We start from the raw sequence: 24,450 nt of genomic DNA, 5'->3' as shown, positions 1-24,450 counted from the left end.
GCTCAACGAGTATTTCGTTTTCATTCACGAAAATAGAAAGTTGTGGGTTGTTTTTAAGCCTAAAACAAACTGTAAATACCTTCAAAGAAATTTAATTTGTCAGTGGAATAATTAAGACTGCTTCCAAGCTAAATTAAATTCTTCATAATTTCAAGGTTTCCTCTAAAACAGAGGAACAGTGGACATCATTATAAGTGAATCATTAATGATCTTCTATAAAACTAAGTACTATCACTAATGTTAAGGAATCAGTCAAGCTTAGATCAACAATTATGAAAAATAAATAAATCCTGTCTTCAAGGTGTAGTTGGAGGATTCAGAGCTTACTGATGATGGAAAAAATTACAATCTAGCTTTGATGACTACTGGGGAGAATTATTTAAACTAAGTATCTGCAATTAATAACTATTATTAAAAGATAGACAAGAATCCTGAAATGTTTCTAAAGTCAAATTTTCATTTTAAAAATGTTTTTCAAATATCATTTAATTTCTTCTTATACCAATTTAAGTTAGAACGAGGATGGGAAAAGTAGGAAAATATATTGGAGAAAATACCTTTATGCTTTAAAAGTGTCTTCATTTAGTGTCTTCCAAGCCCCCAAAATGCATGTTAAAAAAATACATTCTGAATACAGGTCTTATAAACAAACATGTAAAAGAAGCAACATAGGCTAGCATGCTATAGTTTAATGGAAGTGTTAATTCCAAATTTGCTAAAACTACTGGTATGTAACACTCAAGAGAATGTCCTCAACAAATAGATGCTTCAATTTTGTTCCAGGACTCAACATTTTCTTTCTGCATAAAGTCTGCTATTGTGATCTGGCGAAAGATTTGTTAAGTGGTGGCTAGTACCAGAGAAATCCATAGTCACACAAAGTTGGATGCATAAAAAGGGATATCACAATTCTAAATTCCCTCTTTAGCTGGCAATCAATGCAAAGCCCTTATACTGAGGGAACTTACTGAGTTGGAAGAGATCCAGGACCCAGCTGCAATAGATTTTTCTCCTGTTTCATTTGCTTATTATAAACTACCATAGACCTACTTTCATGGTGCCAAGTCTCCCATTGCCATTCCAAGAAGAAACATTTTTCTCTAAGTCATACAAAGCAACTAAGGGTTCCTATAACGAAACTGAAACAATCTTTGTAAGGGATCCTACGGACTTCTAAACACTTCCTTAAGGATAGGCATTCAACTTTCTCTAGAGTCACCATGTTATTTTCTGTTAGTTCCACAGAGAAAAATTGCTTACTATGAAGCAGAATCATTGAGCTGATACTCCCTGGATCTGCAGAAGCAGGCCTGCACCCCACCATCTCGCCACAACCGTTTAATCACTCCTGCGAGTTCTGGAGTCATGATTCCTTCTTCAGCGCTGCCAGCTAAAACAAATAATTGCCGGGCATCGTCCTGAAAACAGAGAGACAGAAGATTCTCCATTTTTTAAAAGACTTGACAAGAGTTTCTTTAAAATACACACACACACATACGTTGTATTATTTCAATGGAAGGCAAGGGCAGTGTGAGAATTTACAATGAAGTCTTGCCCCCTTCTCACTCCACTAGTCAGAAGTGCAGAGCTGAGCTGAGGGATGATTTCACTCCCCCTACCACTTCTCCACACACCACCATCCCCTGAAAAGATCTCTTCTCACTGGCCTGTAAATCTCCATCCTGGTTACTCATAATTTTTGACAGAAAAACCTGGCCTGTGAGAGACACACGTAATTCATTCCTATTCTGTTCAAGGAAACATACAATAAAAATAGAAATGAAAAGACTAGCACTTCAGAGGTAAAGTCTCAACATGTCCAAGGGAGTAAAACAAGTTTAAGGAAAAACTGTTCTCTTCTTCCCCCTGCAGTTCAGATAGAGGCACAGGAAGAAGCAGAGGCTGGGACATTTAAGAAGTCTGGAAACCGAGTGGGGGGAATAAATCTCTCAGGGAACATTCAGTCTCTAGACTTCCCCAAAGGAATGATAGTCCTCTAAATAAGACAGGGAAGAAAGGACGCAGGAGGAAAAGCAAGTTACACAGAGAGACTTATCAAAACTTCATGAGTCATAAACGTAGCTTTGTAAGTGGTTTGTTTTTAAACTTAAAATATGGGCGAGGGAGAGAAAACTGGAAAGGGCCGTGAAACTGACTTGTCTTACCCCTTCCCAGCCCTATTTGCCAGGTTGTGTGAAAACAGAAACCCATCTCATGGGATGATTGCCACACCTCCATTTAATATTCATCTGTCTCAGAGGATTTCTGAGTAATTATAAAAATGCACATACTAAAGGCATGTAATGGGTAAAGGAAAAGGAAGGGAGGAAGTGGAGCAATCAATTCTATCACAAGTTGTCATGAGGACAATAAATGAGCAAGCAAAACATTTCAGACCATAGGGGAAGTGACAACCGAAAACTTCTAAGCAAAGCATAACAAATCTAACCAGAGTGCACGCCAATGAATTCTGCCAAACGGAGTCTTCAGCCTTAATGACTTTTGCCGAGATAAAGAAACTTTCTCTACCACCTACATTCCCATTCTCTCTTTTCAGAATTTTAAATAAAGGAACGAATGACTGAGAAAAGCTGAAAAATTACAGAAACTGGCGAACACACTCAACAGTGAGCACGCCCTCCTACATATATGGCATAATGCTTTATTTAACATTTGACAGTTCTATAGTCCCTTGGTTCTGAAGTTTGACCTGTACACTCATGCAGGAATTCAAAAACCTCAATAAAGCAATTACTTTTTTTTTTTAATAACACCATGACTCTAATTTTAGAAACTTTAAAACAGAGAGCTATTGCTACATAATTTTGCTGTCGCAACTTTGTAAACAGTTTTAGGAGGAAACATTTTGCCTTTACCACTTAATCTCTTCTACTGACCCATCTCATGGGATGATTGCCACACCTCCATATAATGTTTCCCCACTATAAACTTTTATAGGTCTATAAAGAGGCCCCGCTATACAATGACTGTCATACCTTCACCCTAGGCAGACATGAAAAGCAACCTATCCCACATCCAGCTCTATGTTTTTCCATTCGCTCTCTAAACAATCATAAAAAAAACTAGAGAAGGATAAGAGAAGAGCTATAAACTCTTACATATGGAAATAAAAAAGAGAAACTTCAAAAAATTATACAGGATTGTAGATTAGGATGGGTGGACGCTGGAAAGGTAGATGATACAGGAGGCCTGAGAGGAATTATTGATGTCTTCTGCATCTGGTGACACAGGAGTGTTAGGAGCCAAAGATTAATGACACTGATTCGACAAACTAAAGAAAGGAGAGGAGGTCTAAATATGTGTCCTGCCCTGAATTCATGTTGAAATCCTAATGCCCAACGTGATGGTGTTAGGAGGCGGGGCCTTTGGGAGGTACTCAGGTCAGGAGGGCGGGGCTCTCATGAATGGGATTAGTGCCCTCATAAAAGAGACCCCAGAAATATCACTTCAAGACGTCTGCAACCTGGGAGAAGGCCCTCATCCTACCATGCTGGCACCTGATCTTGGACTTTCGGCCTCCAAAAGTGTGAGAAATCAATTTCTGATGTTTATAAGCTACTGAGTCTATGGTATTTTGTTATAGCAGCCCAAACGGACTAAAACAGAAAACGTCAACTGCATCTGGTGACAAAAGAGTGTCAGGACCCAAAGATTAATAATAACCAATTTGATAATGGAAATGAAAGGAGGGATGATCAAGAGATATAAAGAGGACAGAGGGTGAGAAATAAAAAAAGGTAGAAACAGACAAAGTAAATAACTAAGATGGAGAAAACGCCAACAAAGAGAGGGAAGAGAATAAATACAGAATTACTGACTGGTTATCAGATACAGCAAATACAACAGAGAGGTAGAGCTAGGTATAAGAAATGAGAAAAGGGAGGCAGAAAATAAGAACACAGGAGAGAGTTGGTAGGAAGATAGGAAAAAAGAAGAGAAGGAAAGAAAAGCAGGAGGTGAGAGAAGGAACAGAAAGGAGTAAGACAGAAACAAGGCCTGTTCTTGCCTTAGCTATCACACTGTTCCCTGCTCAGAGGCTTAGAAAAATCAAGTTTCTACTTCCTGTGAGTTGGTACCTTTTTACAAAAACAGAAGTCATGCCTCACATCCCTCTTCCATTCGTCTTTTGCTACCTCTGCAACCCTTCCTCCTGCTCCTCCTCCCTAGGCCATTTCTAAGACTTCCTAGTCTAAATACCACCCAATTATAAACACCCTTGTACTATTTTTCCCTTCGACAATTTCCCCACTGGTTTATTGAATATTCATTTGCTGAACTGAGAGTTGCTTAAAAGAGTCCCTAAGCTACTTCACAGACACACAGGCGTTGCCTTCCCAGGAAGGCTCCCCAGGCAGCTCCCCAAGTCACTTCCTCTTACTGCCCATAGCACCTAAGTACGACACACTGAATACAGCTGATAACTTAGTTCTAGAGACTCATTCTATACATTCCCAGCCTTCTCTTGGAATTTAGCTGATGATGATATAAAAGATCCCCTGCCTTCACTATGTCCCTCACCCACTGCATCAAACATCCTAATTTACAAACTAGAACTTTAGGGCCCACTAAGTATTATAATTAATCAACATGACTTTTGACTATGTGACATGTGCAAGAATTGTATCAGGACATGGTAGGACCAATTCTATAGTCTATAGTTCAGTGTAGTATTCGAACTACATTCCTGAAAATTGCCTCTAAAATTTAGGCTTAGTATGCATGACCGTACCAAGTTTATTCTGGGAAACTGGTATTTACCTTTAATCTCTACACCTCAGAAAGCATAGCAACCGCTTTTAGATTCTATCGATTTACTATCATGTGCTACTGTAAATTAAAAAACAGGGCTATAAGAGAAGCAAGTGAATGAAACAGTTATCACAGAAACCTAGAGCATAGCCACAGAATCCCATTTCCTAGAGTCTCCTTTGTGAGGTAATCTAATATCTCCTGAAGCAGATTGCGAACACTTCTCAAATGAGCACACAGAACTTCGCTACATCTTATCTGGTTACTTAAATTCATTTCCCTGAAAGGAGAAACAAATTTTGCTTAACTGCACCTACTGAAAAAGAGCAAGTGAAGAGGAAATAAGAAACACTTACGGCTCGGGCGGCTTCCCCAAAGTCGATTTTCAGGCGTCCCATGGCTCTTATGATTGCAATGATGGACTGTATAGTATTGCTGTAGACAACTACTTTATACTGTTTACATTCTTCCTCTGAATAGCCATCCTCATGAATGATTCTTTCAAAAGAAGAAAACCACAAATCATTACCATGGACCTAAAATGAAAAGATGCTACGGACTTGTGTGTATTATGAGGAAATGCAGTCTTACAAAAAAGGCCATGTTTCAACTTACTTCATCTGTTTCACAATGGTGCTTTTACCAGATTCTCCAGCACCTGAAAGAAAAGAAAACCAGACTTTGAATTCATCTGTAATCAAACACAAAAGCATGAAATCAACATGAGTAATTCCAGATTAATGGAAACCACAGGTCCTAGGGAAAACTTTGGTGAGGCTTTCTATCAGGAAAAACTACTGAGCTTCTTTCTCCATTAGAGTTTTTACTTTCTTTACATAGCTCAGCAAGTGAATATAATTCACTGAGTGTCCTGGGGCCTACCTGGTTTCACTTGTGTAAAGCAGGCACTCTGAGGGAGACAAGCCAACATAAACACCTCTAGGACCTCATCCTCTACATGAAACATCGTGATACAGACATGAACATACGCAAAAATGAAATTAGTTTTTGGCCTATTCACTTTTATCCATTCCTCTATCAATGCCCAGGGACCCGAGGAATGACTCAAGAGCAATCCTCCCAGCCAGGGACCTAAAGAGTTCAAAACAGAAGCAGAGGAGACCTTGTCTGGCCCCACCACTTTTTCACTGCATACTCCCTCAAGGCATTTCCCTCCTCGCCAGCTGGGGAATCACTTTAATGACCACAAATGTCAGCCGGGCTCCGAACTCCTTGACGTTCCACCTGCATTTCTCTAGTCAATTCATTGTCCCACCTCTCAAGATGCCTGCTTCACACTACCGCTTCACACTACCGCCTCTCCCTCAAACCTTACAACCCCCTTTCCACTTCTCTCAGCTCATGATCCTGCCCCTCTTATTGAAAAAAATTAAAGCACTCAGAAAAACAATCTCATTTTCTCATAACCAAATCCACCTACCCATCTTCACTGCCATGAATATTCTCTACCATCATCAATGGACAAGCCGCCTCTGCCAATGTCTAAGACTAACCCTGCCAGCTGTGCACTTACCCACCTCATCGCACCTACTCAAGGGCTTGGCTGCTGCAACTATCTCATGTCACTCAAATATCAAGTTTTCTGTCCCCCTGGGTCACTCTCATCGGCACACAAACTTACTGTATTACCTTCCACCTTAACACCCACCCCCCCCACCTTCCTTGACTCCACACATCTTCCTTTATAGCTACCACTCCGCTTTCTCTCCTCCTTACAGCCAAACCCGAGTTGTCTGTACTCACGCTCTCCAGTTCTGCACCTCATTTTCTCCTTAACCCACCCCAATCAGGCATTCACACCCACCGCTCCACTGAATCCACATCAACGTCTCCAACAACTTCTGTCTTAACAAACCCAGTGGTCAATTCTCAGTCTTCATCTTACTCGATCTCTCAAGCAGAATTTGTCCAAGTTGATGACTTCTCCCCTTGAAAGATTTTCTTCACAATATTTTCTTCCAGACCCCACATCCTCCTGGTTTGACTCCTACCCCACTCCTCAGTTTTCTCCTTCCTGTGTCTGAATTCGAAAGCTTGTATTGCTTTCTTGGCCCTTTTCTCTACCTATATTCATTCTCTAGGTCATCTTATCTAATCTCATGGTTTTAAACTCTCATAAACTGATAATAATGGTTAACCTGTAGCAAGTATTGTGAGCCGGATGCTGTTCTAAGAACTTTGTATTATTTAGTATCATTTAATCCTCACAATAACCCTATGAGGTAAATATTATTATCCCCAATTTATAGGTGAGGTAAATAAAGCAGAGAGACCGCGAGTTAACTTGCTACAATTACACATTAAGTGGCCGAGCTGGAATGTGCGTTCACACAGTTTGGCTCCAAAGGTGTATACAGCCTCTATGCTAACGATTTCCAAGTTTAGATCTCTAATCTTGGCTTCTAACCTTGGCTACGAACTCAAAGATCTGAATCACCTACCTACATACCTCATTAGATTTCTACCAGTAGGCATCTCAAACCTAAAACGCCCCAAACTAAGTTACTGCGTCCCCACCTTTACCCCCGCAAATCCTGCTCCACCCTGTTTTCTCATCTCAGTAAATGCAAATGACACCAGCATTCACTCAGTCGCTCAGGTTAAAAACAGGTAAGTGACATGTAACTAACATTCAGATCAAATGTGGGTGCCAGTACCAATATGTGTAATAAATATTAGTAAAGCTTAATTTTTAAAAGTAAATATAAACATAGTTCTAACAGCTTCTTCTCGCACAATGGATCAACGTGAGCACACAGGAACCCCCAGGCCTCCATCAATGCAAAAGCTTCCTAAATAGTCCCATGCTTCACACCTTCCCTTTCCTGTGGTCAGTTTTCCACTCAGTAGGTGGAACGAACTTTGTAAAATGTAAATCAGATCATGTCACAACTCTGCCCCCAAACTCTCCTATGGCCTCCAATTACACTCAAACCAAAAGCCGTGGGCAGTGAGGCCCAACAGCTCCGGCCCGTCCGCCTCGTCCCCCCTCCTCCCATCAGTCTCCATTTGGTTCTCGCGGCCCCTCAGACCAGCCTTCCTGCTTTTCCTCCAACGTACCAAACTGGTTCTCAGTGAACTTGATCCTGACTCATGGTCTTTGCATTTACTGTTCCTTCTGCCTGGAATAAGTTTTTGCAAAATTTTCTTCTTCATTTAAGTTTCTGCTCCCCCCCCCCACAGAGAACAACAGCCCTCTCAGACTAATCGATCAGAAAAGGCCTGCCCCATCCCCCTCTCCCCCCTCACTCTGGGGGATAATAGTTTTTCAAAGTACTTGTCACTTCTTCACATTACAGATTTGTTCATTTCTTGTCTTCTTCACTAAAATATAAGTTCCATGAAGGTTTTTTTTTTAGGGGGGTGGGGGAAGGGGAACAGGACTTTATTGGGGAACACTGTGTACTTGTTGTCCTTTCAGTCTTAGTTGTGGAGGGCGCAGTTCAGCTCCAGGTCCAGTTGCCATTGTTAGTTGCAGGGGGCGCAGCCCACCATCCTTTGCAGGAGTCGAACTGGCAACCTTGTGGTTGAGAGCCCACTGGCCCATGTGGGAATCGAACTGAAGCCTTTGGCATTAGGAGCACGGAGCTCCAACCGCTTGGGGGCCGGCCTCCATGAGGTGTATTCATTCCCAAGGCCCAAAACTGAGCCTGACATAAATCAGTTATGCAACTAAAATGTTGCTGAATAGATAAATGACTTTAATAAATATGATTCTTTACTCAATATTTCTCAACTCTATCAACCAAAAATGTTAAATAAAAATTCAAATAACTTAAAAATTCCAGACATCTACATTTTTACAAATTCAGAAGGGATATTTACGTATGACTCTGTCTCTGTTCTTATCACCTAATCAACAATCAGAGGTAGCACTGAAATAGTTAATACTTAAGTAGCGCACAGAGAACTTTCTAATGACACTGTTAGAAAGAAATAATTTCTCCCATGCATCTGAAAAAAAACCCTGATGATTCAGTTCTGGAGAAGAAAACACAAAAGCATGCCAGTTATATTTTAAGTAGTTTAAAACAGCATTTCCAGATAATCCCATGTTAGCAATAGCTACTAAATTAACTGGGAAAACAGAGATTAATGAAGTAACGTGCACCATTCTTTTACGTATTGAAAACAGTTATTTCTACCATTTATGTTGGATTATTTTGAGTGGAACAATAAGTTTATTAATCTCAGAATCAATTTCTATCCATTGCATTAATTTGTACCCTGTGAAGGTACGAATTAAATATATTTATATTTACCTCTCCGTTTTTCCAAGGCTACCTGATAAAATGTCACACTGCCCTTTTCTTTATTACGACTATATATTCACCCACACTATTAAGCATCCAGTTCCATCTCTTAAAAAAAGGCACCTCTTACTGACCACAGAATTAAATTGAGGATTTGTTTCAATGGGTGGGCCAGGGCACTTTACACAAATAAAGAATGAATCGCTTTATATCAAAAGTCTTTGACCCATTCAGCTTCTAGATCACCATGAAAAATGCCACCATCTTACTTTTCTTCCAAGTACGAAATCTAAGAATCATCTGGAACCCACTCTCTCTTCTCTCCTTACATCAAGGTGTAACAAAATCTTCTCTTCTTATGCATTTCTCAAATTAATCCCTTCTGCTCCTCACATGTCAGAGCCTGACACTGCACCCACTGTATTTTACTGCTCTCATTTTCTCAAACTTCTAGCTCAAAGCCCCTCTTCCTTCTCATAATTTCCAAATGGCACTATTAAAAAAGCACCAATCTATCTAATAATTATCCAAATTCTTCTAACTTTTCTATAATCCTTTCTTATTAGGTCTGAACTCTCATTTTTACCGCAATCCTTTGTGCTCTATTGCTTCAGTAGTCAACCTCTAATAACATCCCACCCTTAGGTGTTCCACCAAACTGCTTCCCATGTCCCACCTCCCTCTCCCAATTCCTGTGTGGTAATTGGAACTTCCTAATTTTACCTACATTTTTTTCACCTATCTTCCTTCAAAAGTTTAAGGGGAGATTCATTTGTCCAACTTCACTCTACCAGGGTAGTAATCATAAGAATATAAAAAATGGGATCGACATAAAGGAACTGCAAAGACAAAATCTATGTCCTGGAGAGGGAGAAGCTGACGATAAGTCTGGAGGCAGAAGGGATGGGACTGAGCCGGGGACAGGATATGCAGGGGAGAAAAGTCTGAAAGGTGCCAGAGACAGGAAGGAATGGGGAAAGTTTGACTTAGAAGATTTATTCTTAAAACAATATATATGTAAAGGACATCCTATATCAATAAGAAGAAAGGATGAGGGTAAAGCTACAGAGATTTTTGAAAGAAAAAGGGCAAAAGAAGCTAAGCTAGATGGTCTCGTTCTCAATAAAAGCAAGGTAGGTAAGCTGTAGAGAACAGAGGGGTAGAATTAATTTAGAAAATCATCTTCTAAGCAATCAAATAAGAAGTGTGTGTACAGGTGAGCATACATACATCACCAACAATGTCAGATGAAAAACGATTTACCAGTACACACTCTATTCTAGAATCATTATATTTGCCAAATATATTCTAAATATTATTTTTAAAGAGCAAGCACCATATCACATGCCCGCCTATTTCTTTCCATGACATATACATTATGGGGATGAAAAATGAGATGGTGATTTCTTTGCAAGATTTTTTTTAAAGGCTAGTGAATTGCTAATGTAAACAAATCATTATCATATGAGTAAACACCTTCAGCTCACATACACACTGATTTTAAAAATTAACCCTGAAAGATGGCTGACCTTTGAAAAACACCGTGTCACCTGATGCCTTCTCTTTCTTTCATTTTGACTAAACACTTAAAAGCCATTCCACAGAAGGGACCTGAGTATACTATATATACTATATTTTATATTTCTGTGCCCTCAGGCACAATGAATTTCCTCATCCGTAAAATGGGTCGATAGAAGATACTTAGAACAGTACCTGACACATAGTAGATATTCAATAAATGTTAACCAGCTATTATTTGTGAAGGCTGTTTTCACTGTTTGGAATACCAACCAGTGATGCTGAGGCCCAGAGAATTTAATTTAATAAAAACTCCTTAGATATTGATGTTGGTTCAAAATCCCAGTAGAAATGGTATAACTATGTAGCAGCTGTTCCCCAATGATAAAACCCTAGATGGAATCTGGATTCACACTCTTAGAAAGCAACTTGTAACCTAACAGCGACGGCAAACTACGTCAGAGCATGAGTCATTTTCTCCACCCCACCCTGAGGAACAGAAAAGGCTCTCTTCCTGAAATCTATTTTCAACCCTAGATATGCCTGTGTACTACCTGTCCCCCACTTCTCACCCATCTGTCCCTATACAGCTCTCCTACCACATGTACTAGTGGTTATTCCAGGGGCACTTGAAACATCTCCTTCTCCTTTCAAATACTTGCTTGCCGTGAAGAAAGCCTGGCACTTCTAAAAGCCCAGGATTATACCTGGAGCACAGCCCCCTTTCTGGAGGTCGGCATATTCAGTCCCAATATGCACTATTGTGGACGACACTCTAACCAGTGCTAGACCCAGGCACGTGCTGGGTCGCTCTACAGGCCCCCGTTACCAGACAGATGGGGACATATGAGTAGGGTAGGCGTAGACAGCTTCTCTCCACGTAAGGCCGGAAGATTGGCCATCAAACAAATCTGCTTTTTCTAACTTTTTCTCACCTTTCGCATACAACTCAGTCACTTACAAAGATTTTTTTTAGTAAATGATACCATGTAGTAATGAGCTCTATTAAGAGTAGACTTGAGTCCTAGCTCTGCCATGACTAACTGTGTGACCTCGGGCACGTCACCTAGCTTCATGATGCCTGTCTCCTTATGTATAAAATGTGAAGAGCTTTGGCCTAGATGTGCTCTGTTACACTCTAATATCCTGTGACTATAATTATTATAAGGCCAAGAGCAGACTAAATCTCTGACACACAGAGGTTCAAAAATCAAACCATGAACCCATATCTTCCTATTCACTCCACTGTGCAGTAGCTACCACCATAACCCAGGGGTCAGCGGCCTATGTTCTCCAATCACGTACTCCTGATCAAAAGGCACAAAGAGTAGAAAGAATCAGACAGTGCAGCAACAGTAAGGAAGTCAGGGTTGTCTGACAGTGAACCCCCTATATTCAGGCTCAAGGGTTCTCTATAATTACAGTCGCAAACTAGCAGACCATTCAAGTTAGATTGCTATTCTTTAAAAAAAAAAAAGTGAATATCCATAACTAAAGATCACAGTCCACGCTAGTTCCAATCATAAGATTATTGCTCTCAGTGATTCATTCCTTTTTATTGACAGACATAAGTAGCTAACAGGCAAAAATTCAGATTAAGGTGAAAAATGACATTTTGTTCAAATGCTTTTGAAGGTACTACTCTTAAAACCCAGTTGTTTCCTAATTCAGTAAAAGAAAAGGTTAGCAGAATTACAGATAAGAAAAATGTCATGGAACAAATAAAAATTGTTACTAAAAATAAAAATTGTTAGTCTTTTCTTTTTTAACAAAATTTTTTTGTTTGTGTCTGTAACTGCTGGATACTGAGACTTCAAATACAGATAAGCTTAGAAATTTATGGTCTCGTGGGGAAAGTTAGATCTATTTTTCTTGTGAAATTGGCAAGTTTCCTTAGCCTAGAATATCAGAATGGTATTTTTTTGCCCAGCCCACTGTCTCTCTAAACATGCCAAGCCTCTGCATATAAACATCCTTGAAAATCCTATTCAGTTCAAACTTCAGCTCTTTGCCGAAGCCCTCCCCATTCCCTCGGAACTACTCCCACCAGATGGCTGGCATAGTCTTCATTCCCTTCCAGCATCCGTCCCAGAGGTTAATTTCCGCAATTGAGTTCCATACTGTCCTTTCCCAGCCACCTCACCTGATTTTATTTCTAGGCAGCTCTGGCTACTATAAAAAAAAGTCATTTGACTATCTTTCCAGTTCCTACTCTCCTCACTTTTCCTAAGCTGCTAATTAGTTTTCTTGGTTTTAATTAAAATGGTAATGAAAACTCTTTTTGGTGCAACCCGAAACCCCTCCCACACGCATCCTTGTCCCTGAAGTCACTCTGCCCGGGCTCAGCCTCGTCCTACAGGCTCGTGTCAAACACCATAATGTCACTACTTGGTCAAATTACTGTAATTATTTGGGTTTGCACCTACGTAGGACTCCTCGAAAGCACAAAATAGTGCCTTCTTTTTGTGTCTCTCCCTCCCCTGCCCCCATCTAGAGCATAATCTAGGACAGAGTAGGCACATAATCACTATGGGATGAATGGCTTGAGTTTCTGTGAGATTCATTGGTTACCTAATCACATTTTGTAAATGCCAGTTGCAAAGGGTGGAATTTTTGATGTGGGCAGTTAACAGGAACAGATTTCCATTCATCTGCTGTCTTTACTCAGCCCCACACCCAGTCCTGGCTATGCCTTCCACTCTCACCCCACAACTATACCTGACAATACCGGGGGTGCCAAAAACGTACACCAGTGGACACTTTGGTCAGCGTTGCTCAGGCAGTAGTTCGCTGTAATCAGAAGTGTTTGGACGCTGATGGGAACCACTTTGAGCACCTCTTGTAATTGCAGAAGTCACACGTGACTTGTATTCATCTTTTGGTATCAGTATACATTGAGTATTACAATTTTAATAGTTTTCCTTTCTTAAAATGTGTATACATTGTTTTGCCCCTCCTCTGGATATTTGGGTTCCCTCACAAGCCTCCTCCTATTCTCCCTGCTCCCCTCTAAACCCTCCTCTCAAACCCTATCCCAGCTCCCTTGTACCCCCATCCACTTCAGTGCAACTGCTACGAATCTGTCCTGTCCACCCTGTGTCCCAACACTTAAAAGTATATGAAACATAGTGAGTACTCATTAAATATCTGTTCAGTGAATAAATTAACAAATATCTTAAGGGTAAAAGATGGCAGTGAGTTGCGATTAGGACAGAGAAAATGGTCCCTTCTCTGAAAAAGATTTTTCTAGGAAGCAATCACACAACAATCATCAAAAAGGCTTAAAGTGCATATAAGAAATTTCTGATAAAACTTAATTGATATATTAGACAATTTCAGAATATCTCCCTTCCCATAACCCCTTCTAGAGAAATCTCTACTTTGCTTCCTCAGTGGGCAATGGTCTACAGGATCTGGGCCACTCCCCTCCCTGTGACTGGATCAGGAGTAAATACCTAACACAGGAGTCACCCAGTCACAGGCTGACAAAGGGCCTACACCCTGCACGACTTAGCTCCAAACGATGAGTAGGACCAGTCAGATTATCTGACAAATCTGCACAAGGAGATACAGAAAAAATTATCAATCACAATGTGTGAAAACCTACGCTACCACTATAGGGACTTCATGCTTCGTGCACATCAATGTCATACAGGAAAGGATTCAGGAGAAGTTGGTCTGGAGAGAAAAGAGAATAGACAAATGTACAGACTTCAAGATGCCATGAGAGAGGAGAGAGGGCACACACAAACGAAGAGACAGAGAGTGAGGAAACCAAGGAGACAAAGAAGACAAGACAAAGGAGAACAAGAAAAGATAAGAAAGCAAAAAGAGGCAGAAATAGTGAAGACAATGAGAAAGAGAGAAACAGAAGGAAGGCAGAGGCAGCAGCCTGGCCAACACCAGACCTATCCCAGTTCCTGCAGCCTGATTCCTCCACCCTTCCTGCATTCCCATAAAATGTCTCTGAATTCTAACAGTAATTCCCTCCCAACTTTTTGAGCTGGCTTGAATCAGTTTTCTATTCCTTATGACCAAAACAAAACCAAAAAAAAATGGAACTGCCTTTAAGTTAATTAGAACCATTTATCCTTTTCTGGCCTCTAAGCATTTTAAGTTGGTTTTATTAAATATTGAATACATCAAAGGGAATGTTTATGGCATATGCATAACAAAAACACCTGTGCACCTGTCACCAAATATTAAACATTACCAGTTATCTTTGAAGTCACCTATGTATCCCTCCCCAATATAAATTTGTTTTTCATTAAATATTTCTAGAAGGTAAATATGCAATGAGGGAGGGGAGATATTAAAAAAATCCTAACAACCAAAATATGTCCGGCTTACACAGTAATGTATGGTTTGTTCAGTTTCGCATCGTTCTCCGATTACAGGCACACGAGACTATCGTTTTAGGAGCCTTAGAAAGCAGAAAGACAATAGTCATTTTCACACTCATAAATCACCTACAGAAGATGTTGGTTTGATTAAGGACGAACAAAAGAGGCAGTTCACTTAGCCAAGTAGCTCTCCTCAGAACGTTGTCACTTAAGAATATGAACAGTAACCTGAGTGTCGCTACAGATCATTTGTTCTTTTTGGGCACCCGGCCAATTAAGAGGGAGAAATGGGGTTTCTGCCTTAGTTTTGAGGGATATAAAGAGATTGCTGAAGGGAGCAGTCATTTGTGAGTTAGGAAGGGGATTAATTTCTGGGGTGGCCGCAGTGTTCTAATTTTGGCCTCTGGTGAGTAAGTCTCCTTTCACTTCTCTGAAAGCAGGTCAACAAAAAAGCCATTTTGATGCTAACACTAAATTATATGGCATGTACATATGACATGACCAAAAACTAATTTTGCAAAGGTACATTTCTTACTAGCTCTGCCTCAAAACTTTCCTGTGAGACAGAAATGTAAAATACTCAAATCAACACTCTCTGAATGCCCTGCATCCCTTTCCCGTCGTATCTCCTCCACCCCTCCTATACCAACCCTTCATTCCTGGCAAATCTAACTACTTGCTCATTAGTCTTGTTTCTGAGTCTTTGCACATACTATTCTCTCTGTCTGGATTCGCTTCTCTCTAGTCTCTGCCTTGAGAGTTCTTATTCATCCTTCAAGGTCCATCTCAAATGTCACCTCCTTTGGGAGGACTTCCCTGATATGCCTGTTTCTAATTTGGCTCTCCCTTCTGTAACCACATTCCATATATATTATCATTGTTTACTTGTCTAGCTCCACAGCTTGAATTGCTTAAGAGTTCTGTCTATTTCTTATTGATATTGCCAGTCCAGGAAAGTACCTGTGTCCACGTAAGAAATCACATGTAGGACAATCAGATACCTAATCATAAGCAGCTTGATAAATGAGCCTCTTTTGGGCAGCATGACAATGAAAACCAAACGGCATACAGAATAGCTTTCACTAAATGCAATGCAGGGTCCTGGACTGGATCCTGGACCAGAAAAAGAACGTTAGTGGAAAAACTGCTCAAATTCCAATAAAGTGTGAAGTGTAGTTAATAGTAATGCATCAGTATTAATCTCTTAGTGTTGACAAATGTACCACACCTGTGTAAGATACCAACATTAAGGGAAACTTGGTGAAGAGTATACAGGAACTCTATGCACTATCTTTGCAGCTCTTCTGTAAAAAGCTTATTAAAAAACCATTCAAGTTATCTAGAAAAGTTAAAATATTAATGAGGACATGAATGTGGATATTAATTTCAACCATAACAAAAATAAAATAAGAAACATACTTCTCTTAGACATAGAGGAAGGAACGAAACTATTTTTCAACAACCTGAAATGAACCAAAATATGTGACGATTTATTAATGCTGCAAAATGGTGAAAAAGATTTACTCATTAAACTGAAGTAGTTCGATTGTTATTTTCCGAAATACGTAACTCAGAATTGAAATGACGCCCACAGAAAGCTTACAGCTGCCCCATCATATCACATGTATCAGAACGTTATCTGTGTAAGTCAGGACAGTCATGATAGCATTACATCCAGCAGAGCCCCGTTTTGAAGTTAATGATCCCCATGTTCTAACTTCAGGAAACAGAGGGGGAAATGTTCTTTTATTAAAGGTAAGTCACTCTAAAACAATTCTTTTGTAATTTACAGTAATTTGTAAAATGTAATTTTTAAGGTCCTGGGCACAATCTATTTCCATACAACACAATCCATTTAATAAGAAAATAAAAAAACGAGGGCTATCAATACATGACTAAAACAGAAATCCAAATACAGTGTTCCATTTCCATAATAAATTCTTAGAATTAAATGGAATACTATTTTAACTTTAAAATCCAACTATTTCAGGTAGACTAGTTACAAGATGACACAAATCAAGCTACCTCAATAATTTCAAAGAAGTCTGATTTGCACGCTCCCTCTATCAGCCATGTAATTAAGTGTTAACAGCAGGCCACACGATCCACCCAGAAAATACAAACACAATTTAATATATAAATAGAGTGTATGTTTTGATCATGGAGAGGACACATCTGTCTCTACCCAGCTGTAGATTTACATGAACAGCAAGAAAAATTCAGAACACTATCCACTTTTAAGTTAAACCAAAATTTTTTGAGATGTAAAATACTAACATCATTCAAAAAACTAAGATTTCTGTGTGAATGTTAAACATTCACCCATTTGAGAAGTAGATTTGGTAACAAAAAGACATGGCAACGATGAACACAGTAATATCTCAGCTAATCCTTAACAACCTTTCTTAAACTTTCAAGTATCTTCCAAGTTGAACTTGGAAATCCAAGGTCATTCTTATCTAAAGACTACACCCTCCTGAAACTTGTTTCTAAGATCACTAGGCCATTATTCAGGCCCAAGTCAAACAAATTTGGTCTTTTTGGTATCCTCTTTCTTTACTTAAGTTCTTATCAGATAGATTCATTTCTGTTACAACTTAATAGCAAAACATGGAAAATAGGATATTTCATTTACATAGAACCCTGGATCAAAACCAGTACAATTAAACAGATCTTAACACAGGTTATTCAGTTCAAGCAGCTTAAATGACAGAACTGATCCATATGCTTGCAAGCAGGTAACAGGATAGCCTGGATGGATAAAGGCTTAATGATAACTAACTTGCTAAATACTGACAAAGAATTACACCAAAACGAAGCAAAACTGGAGGGGAAATCAAATACTAGAACAATTTCCTTTTCTTTACATTCTCTTGAACATTTACATTATGGGCACTTTATGAATCTAAGTCTTTCAGGTTTCTAACTACCTTCCCAAATAGCTTTATTACGTTAAATTAAGTTCAAACTCAAGAATAAGAGAAATAACACAAAAATAAGCCTCTTTATAACTTGCTAAAATATTCCACCTGGTTGATAATATTAACTCCAAAGACAAGGGACCCCTGAAACCAGACCTCTTGTGCAGAAAAAGGAAACTGAAGCTCAGAGATTAGGGCGGATCTTCCAATTTTCAGTCTTTTTGCTCTTTGCCCTATATCGCGTGGTATCTCCTATTCCTGAATTGAGTTACCAGTTCAAAGAGATATACTTTAATAGTCTACCGTATTCTGTTGACCAGAAAACAAATTTTAAAACAAATTTCAGAAATCTGAACAAATTTAGCGCCCACTGTCTAGACATTTCTTATGAGACCCACGTTTGGTCTTTACTGCTAATATACTAGCTCCCGAGAACTTAGAGCATCTTTTACTCTCCACTTCCCCTAAGCCCCACCCCCCAATACAACAAAACCAAACTAACCAAACAAGGAGAACACAGCATGGATAGCTCATATCTATGAGCAATCTGCTTTGCCAAATGTTTTTACCTACTCCCCAAAAAAAAACTCTCTAAGGAAGGTTATTCACAAGGAGCAAAACCGTGCATTTTATCCCTTCCCTTAGCTTTGGAGAATTTTCTGGTACTCATAAAAATGGGGGCGGGGGGGGCGAAGACAGCCAGGAAAAAGCAGGAATGATGAAGCATAGACCCTGTACTGATTTTATGCATTTAAAAAAATCAATGCCTGAATTAAAATCGAAGGTAATTAAATGCAGGTGACTAACTATTCTGAGTTGGATGTGCTGATAATGGGAGTTCAAGACCCTGCACCCTACCTCAAGTTGAATTTAACTACATCTCTCATCCATACAAAATGGCAACTTAATGTTGAGAATTAGCAGGCATATTCTTGTGAATTGATGAAAAACTAAAGCAGCGTTATGTTTAGTTCTTCAATAATTCCATCCCATTCCATTAAGTCCAACTTCAATGGAATGAGTGCCTACAAGATGCCAGGCCCTGTCATCTATTAATCGTTCACCCTCTAGCCATGCGTGTTAACAGAGAATCTGACCCACCCAGGCCTGGAGAGGGTGAGCCTTGTGGAACTCACAACACCCCCTCAACCTTGCCCTAGTCCCACTATGCTGACAAGATTGTGATGGGCACCGGGCAAGGCTGGGCCAATCTGATATTCTTTCCCGGGAATCTGGGTCAGAAGACGTGAAGCACGTAACTACCAGGTCAGACAGTGTGTGAGCCAGAGGAGGCAGAGAAAGCCGGGGTTGAAAACTGGGAGTGAGCAGAGAAAGCTGATCTGAAGAGGTGACTTAAGCAATAAAGCGGAGCAAGTGACCATAGTGCTGTAGGAGAAATGGGAGCAGGGGGCACGAATCCCATAGCACGTGCATACAACCTAGCTGGTGTTCATTTATCCATCCTTGGATGTCTGATGCCTGTGAAGTTGCCTACTGTGCCCTTTCAACAAACCCCTCCTTGACTGGAACAGGTATAAGGGAGTTTCTATCCTGAAAGGCAAAACATTTTAGCATTATAATAGGTTCTGCAGCAGATATAAAGACAATAAGTAGTTCTCAGCCCTCAGGTACCACATAGTTAGGAGCAGCCAAGTATACAAATAACCATAAGATCAGGCAGAGAGACTATAAGAGGCATAAAAGTACTATAAGGTTTCAAAGAGAAGGACAGATCATATTCAATTAAGAACATCAAAAAGGTTTTATGAAGGGAACTAAATAGTAATCATAATAGATAGATGATGGTCTGGAATATTTTTAAAATGTATTTATAAGAAAAAGAAAATGTTGGAATGATAAGTCACTCAACAATAAAAAAATTACTTTTATTGGTCCATGAATTCCAAAAATCTGGTAACAACTGAGTCATAAAACTTGGCGATTGACTGGTTAAAAATGAGAGCAAGAGTTAAAAAACAAACAAACAAATCCCATTTTCAGCCTAGGTAATTTTGAGATGATGATTCTGGAACAGAAAATTGCATTGCAAGCAGATTTAGGGGAGAGAAGCGAAGAAGGGAAGCAAGTTTGCTAGAAAGATTGCCCTGAGGTAAGTGGCAGTGAGCAGTTCATTATCTCACTGGGGAAACGGGAAAAAAAGGAGCCATCTGACATACAGAAAACGCATTTCTCAAAAATTCCAAGTAAAAAACTGTCCTCTCAAAGAGGAAATAAAAGATTCTTCACAGTGTCTAGATTTTTTCTTTTGCATTTTGAACATTCCTGTTTTGCACAGCTACTTATTTTCCTGGTCCAAGATGAGGGACTTCAAAAAATGGAAGTTAGGCAATATTGTGGAAGAACCTGATGAAACACTATGGCCCCTCTCGCCAGAAAAATGTATGTAACATAAATTTGCTAACCATTTTAGAAAGGTCATGGATTTTCTGAAGCACTAAGGGATACACATACCCCAGGTTTGTTTGTTTCTAATACAGTAATATTTGATGAACACCTATTATGTGCCAGGACAGACAAGGGCAAGTAAATAGATCTCAATGCAGACTAGTTCGATAGCTTCAGAGTGATGAAGTAAAGATGACTTACGTGTACATCAGAAGAGGTATTCTACAGTAAGAAAATTCTTTGTATACTGTGATGGCTATATTTTGCTTATAAGAATAGCAAAGAGGACAACTTTAATTTCACATGTGCGTTATGATATGGTTCAAGCAAGAGCATCTGTCTGTGCAATCTATTTGAACTTGTTGACTTCACTTGCTCAAGAATGTAAAAAAACTTACTTAAAACAATGAAACTGATAAAAATTAAAAGCAAACACTTTAGTAGTTTGATTTTTACTCACTGCTTTTGAAGTTCCCTAAGTCATCATGTGTTTAATTTTGTTTTTAATTAAATGTACTATTTATAAAGTCCTGAATAAAGGTTTTTCTAGACATTTGGACAAGTTCTACTTGTCCAAGTGCTGCCTGCCAAATCCTGCCATCTGGAAGAAAGCCTCAACGTTTACAACTGTATTACAATAGGCTAGGTCCTGAGGGGCTCTCTGGTGGTCAATGTAAATCAAAACACCCACAGAAGATGAGACACACCTTAAATTTCATTAACTAACCGATCAATACAGACAATGCTAATGCCTTGAGCACTGTGGTTTCTATTAAACATATGAAAGGCCCCAGGAGCAATGGAACATTAGTTGGTTCACGCTAGTTAGTTAACAATAAATACGTTTCCCCAAACATAAGACCTAGCCAGACAATCAGCTCTAATGCGTCTTTTGGAGCAAAAATTAACATAAGACCCAGTCTTATTTTACTATAATATGTCTTATAGGACATAAGACCCCATCTTAAGACGGGGTATAAGATAACATAATGTAATATAATATAATACCTGGTCTTATTTTACTATAAGACCGGGTCTTACATTATAATATAAGACAGGGTCTTATAATTTCAAGACCCGGTCTTATATTAATTTTTGCTCCAAAAGACGCATTAGAGATGATTGTCCTGCTAGGTCTTATTTTTAAGGAAACATGGTATTAAAGGAGCACCTACTATGTGCCAAAGACCATGCTCATTCACAAATAATACTTATTATACAGAGACTGGCAATCTAGAAATACAATTTGAATTCACATGTTCTGAAAGATCAGGTATTCAAACTGAAAGCTCAAGCTCCAATACCTAACTTTCCCCCTACATCCAAAAAGCTGTTACCAAGGCTTCTGCAATCTACAAACCACCAAACACATTAACACGCAAAGACTAGCACGGGCACCCAGCTCACACTGGAGTCCAAAATTAGGTTGTGGTGCTGCATCCTGTCCTCTCGGGCTTTACATCACGGAAATTCGGCACTTCTCCTAAAGTGACTTCTTTTTCTCAAAATCCAGTTTTAAAAAGTAAAGTTCTACTGCTTACAAAAACCATTACTCCTACGTATTGTCCAACAGATCTCTAGAAAATACTTATAGTGAAGAAATGTGACTTGATTTATCGGTAAGCGGATAATGCCAGGGCATTCTAGATGGTTTACTGAACTCTAGAAGCCAGTCTCTCAAAAATGTTAAAACTAATCGTGCAGAGTAAAATGCATCTGACTGCACATAAATGCCACTTAAAACGCATATCAAGTAAAATAAACAGTAATTCCTGAAGCCAGGATTTTTAGCTTGAAGAGACCAAAAAGATAAAACATCTCACCAGAAGTCTCTCACAGCCTGTATTGTAAATATGCCAGTTTCTGTCATTTATCCTAAGACAATTCCATTCCCACTGCACATCAGCCCTAACAACTAGTCAACAAATACCAATGTGTATCCTCTGTTCACTGCATCTTTTGCCACAAACCTCAAATAAGCCAGTCCTTAAATTTCCTCAGCTCACACCATCTCCCCTTTATAAAAACAAGCAGTTATAAAACCTTAAGAAAATAAAAATGATCGAAAAAGGTGGAAAAGTATACAGTCTCTGTACTCAGGTATAAAGCTCTTTTTCCTTTATCCCTGAAAACTTTGGATTTATCTCAACCACACACTTTCGTGTTCCTGGATAACCCAGGGTTCCTCCACCTCACCAACAGTTCAAATTGCCCACTCTCTAATAAATGACGGGGTCCTTTTGGGACCACTCTGCCCTAGCCTCTCTTTCTGTTTATAATAATTATTCAAGCGTTCCAGCTACTTACCCTGTCTGAAAATGTCACCACGCTCTCACCTCACAAGCCATCAAACAAGCCCACCACACTATCCCGTCCTCCTAGTTACCAACACACTCCAACCCCTTTCAAACCTTCCCTAACATCCTTCTCTTCCTTTATAAGCTTCTCCCCCATACCTCACACCGTTTAAATGTCCTATTGCCCCAAACTCTTCGCTAAACGCAATTCCAGCACGGTCACACCCTCTCCAGCCTAATTCCTACAACCTCCAAACCCCAACCCTTGTACTTCACGCCCGCCACCCCTTCGGGGTCCTTTCCCTCTGGGCCCCCAAGTGCCTAGGCCCTCCCGACACCCGCCAGCCCCGCCCCCAGCCCCTCACCGAGTAGCAGCAGCTTCACTTCTTTGGCCGCTTTCTCCCCGTCCTCCCGCAAGTTGCGGTCGATCATCTTGCTCCACTCCACCGCCGCCTTGTCTTCGGCGCTCAACGTGCAGCCCATGGCGGCGGCGGGAGAGGGGACCGGGCCCGGGCTCACTCACACACCGCGGGGACTGCGATTCGGATGGCCGAGACCGCGTCTTCGGCTGGGCGGCGGCCCTCTCCGTCAGCTCTCTGAGCGCCCGGAGAAACCGGATATCCGGTGTGTACGACACTTCCGGCAACGCCCAGCGGCCGTTCCTGTTTGAGCGTCTCTAGCTGGAGTCGAAAAGGTGCAACCGGAAGCGGAAGTGGGGGGAGCAGGAGAAGGAGGGCGAGGCCTCGCTGCGGTTCTCGGGGAGTAGTCGGGTCCTGTGGCACTCACCTTGCGGTGCTCGACGTTAGACCCCTTTCACCTTTTCGGCTGCCTTATGTGGATAAATGTAAAAAAACTGGGGACCAGCTTCTTTACTTCATGGCGCCCTCCCGAAGTCACACAACCCTGTTTTGGATGGGTGGGTTGCGGGGGGGGGGGGATTCCCAAATAAGAGCCCATACCCCGCACGGAAATTTCTGCTGGGAGTTTCTCACTGGCCAGAAAGCCCCCTTTGATCTCTGGATTTGGAAACTCGGGTTCCCTGCCTAAGTTAGTGGAGGACACGTTCTCTGCCGGGGTCGTCTAAGCCAGATGAGCGCGAACTCCAGAGCCTGGGCCCCCGCCGCGCGTCACATCCGGTGTCTGAGACCCACCGTGCCTAGGACTCGAGCGATCACTTTCTGCCTCCTCCTCTAGCCTCTTGCCTCCTGCTGTCTGGTCCTTGTGCCGTGATGTACGAATTTCGGTGGGCTTGAAAGTTGCCCAGCCACTAGGTTAGCAAAGGGCCACATAGTAGATCCTACCTGGAAGGTAGGCGTGTCGTTCCTCCATAAAATTTCCATGCTGCTTTTCCCAATATAAGCCTGTTCCATCGCTCACATACCGTCAGGGGCTTAGGACGTCTGCCAAGATTAGTTAATCTCAGTCCTGCACCCCAAAACAAACCAGTGCATCCTGTGAATCTCCTGAAATTTCCTGTTGTGGTACCACACAAAAAGGGAAGTTCTAGTAAAATTGGCCTCTCAACTCTAGCATCATGTGAAAATTAATGAATCCCCTATGAAAGCCCCAGATTGATGGTCTTTTTGTCACTCATAATGTTGGGTACTACCGGGAAGGTGATCCTAAGTTATCTTTACTAACAGACCCACAAATACCAAACATTACAGAGAGGGGAACACTTGTAGCCCCCAAAACCTTTCCCTGTGATTAAAATTACTTCCCTAGTAGAATCTGAACCTTAGAATATAAGGTCCCAACAGAAAAGTCTATATAATGATTGAATAATTAGATGGATTTCTTGAGAGCCACCTTAAACAGCCTCATTCCCCCATAGCTTAATACCAGTTCTTCAAAGTTGGAAGTCTCCTACTCATTCCCTAATACCTGTTAGAATAAAAGGGACTGCTTTCCCCTGATCAGT

At 40.5% G+C, this 24,450-nt stretch overlaps 1 protein-coding gene across 1 annotated transcript in view; it reads right to left on the bottom strand.

Moving 5' to 3' along the window:
• The window catches only part of GNAI3 (G protein subunit alpha i3), a 32,794-nt gene extending 9,641 nt beyond the window's left edge, over positions 1-23,153 (bottom strand). Inside the window, exons 1-4 of the mRNA XM_019730495.2 lie at positions 22,895-23,153; positions 5,386-5,428; positions 5,127-5,268; positions 1,261-1,418 (exon numbers count right to left, since the gene is read on the bottom strand). Of these exons, the coding sequence (XP_019586054.2) occupies positions 1,261-1,418; positions 5,127-5,268; positions 5,386-5,428; positions 22,895-23,012 (461 nt within the window). The 5' untranslated portion in view covers positions 23,013-23,153. The remainder of the gene's footprint in view (positions 1-1,260; positions 1,419-5,126; positions 5,269-5,385; positions 5,429-22,894) is intronic.
• Between the last annotated feature and the right edge of the window lie 1,297 nt (positions 23,154-24,450).

The sequence above is a fragment of the Rhinolophus sinicus genome, linkage group LG14 (assembly GCF_036562045.2).
Source record: "Rhinolophus sinicus isolate RSC01 linkage group LG14, ASM3656204v1, whole genome shotgun sequence".
NCBI classification, from domain to species: domain Eukaryota; kingdom Metazoa; phylum Chordata; class Mammalia; order Chiroptera; family Rhinolophidae; genus Rhinolophus; species Rhinolophus sinicus.
Note: the sequence above shows the minus strand (reverse complement) of the source record. Positions and strands in the feature narration are given on the sequence as shown.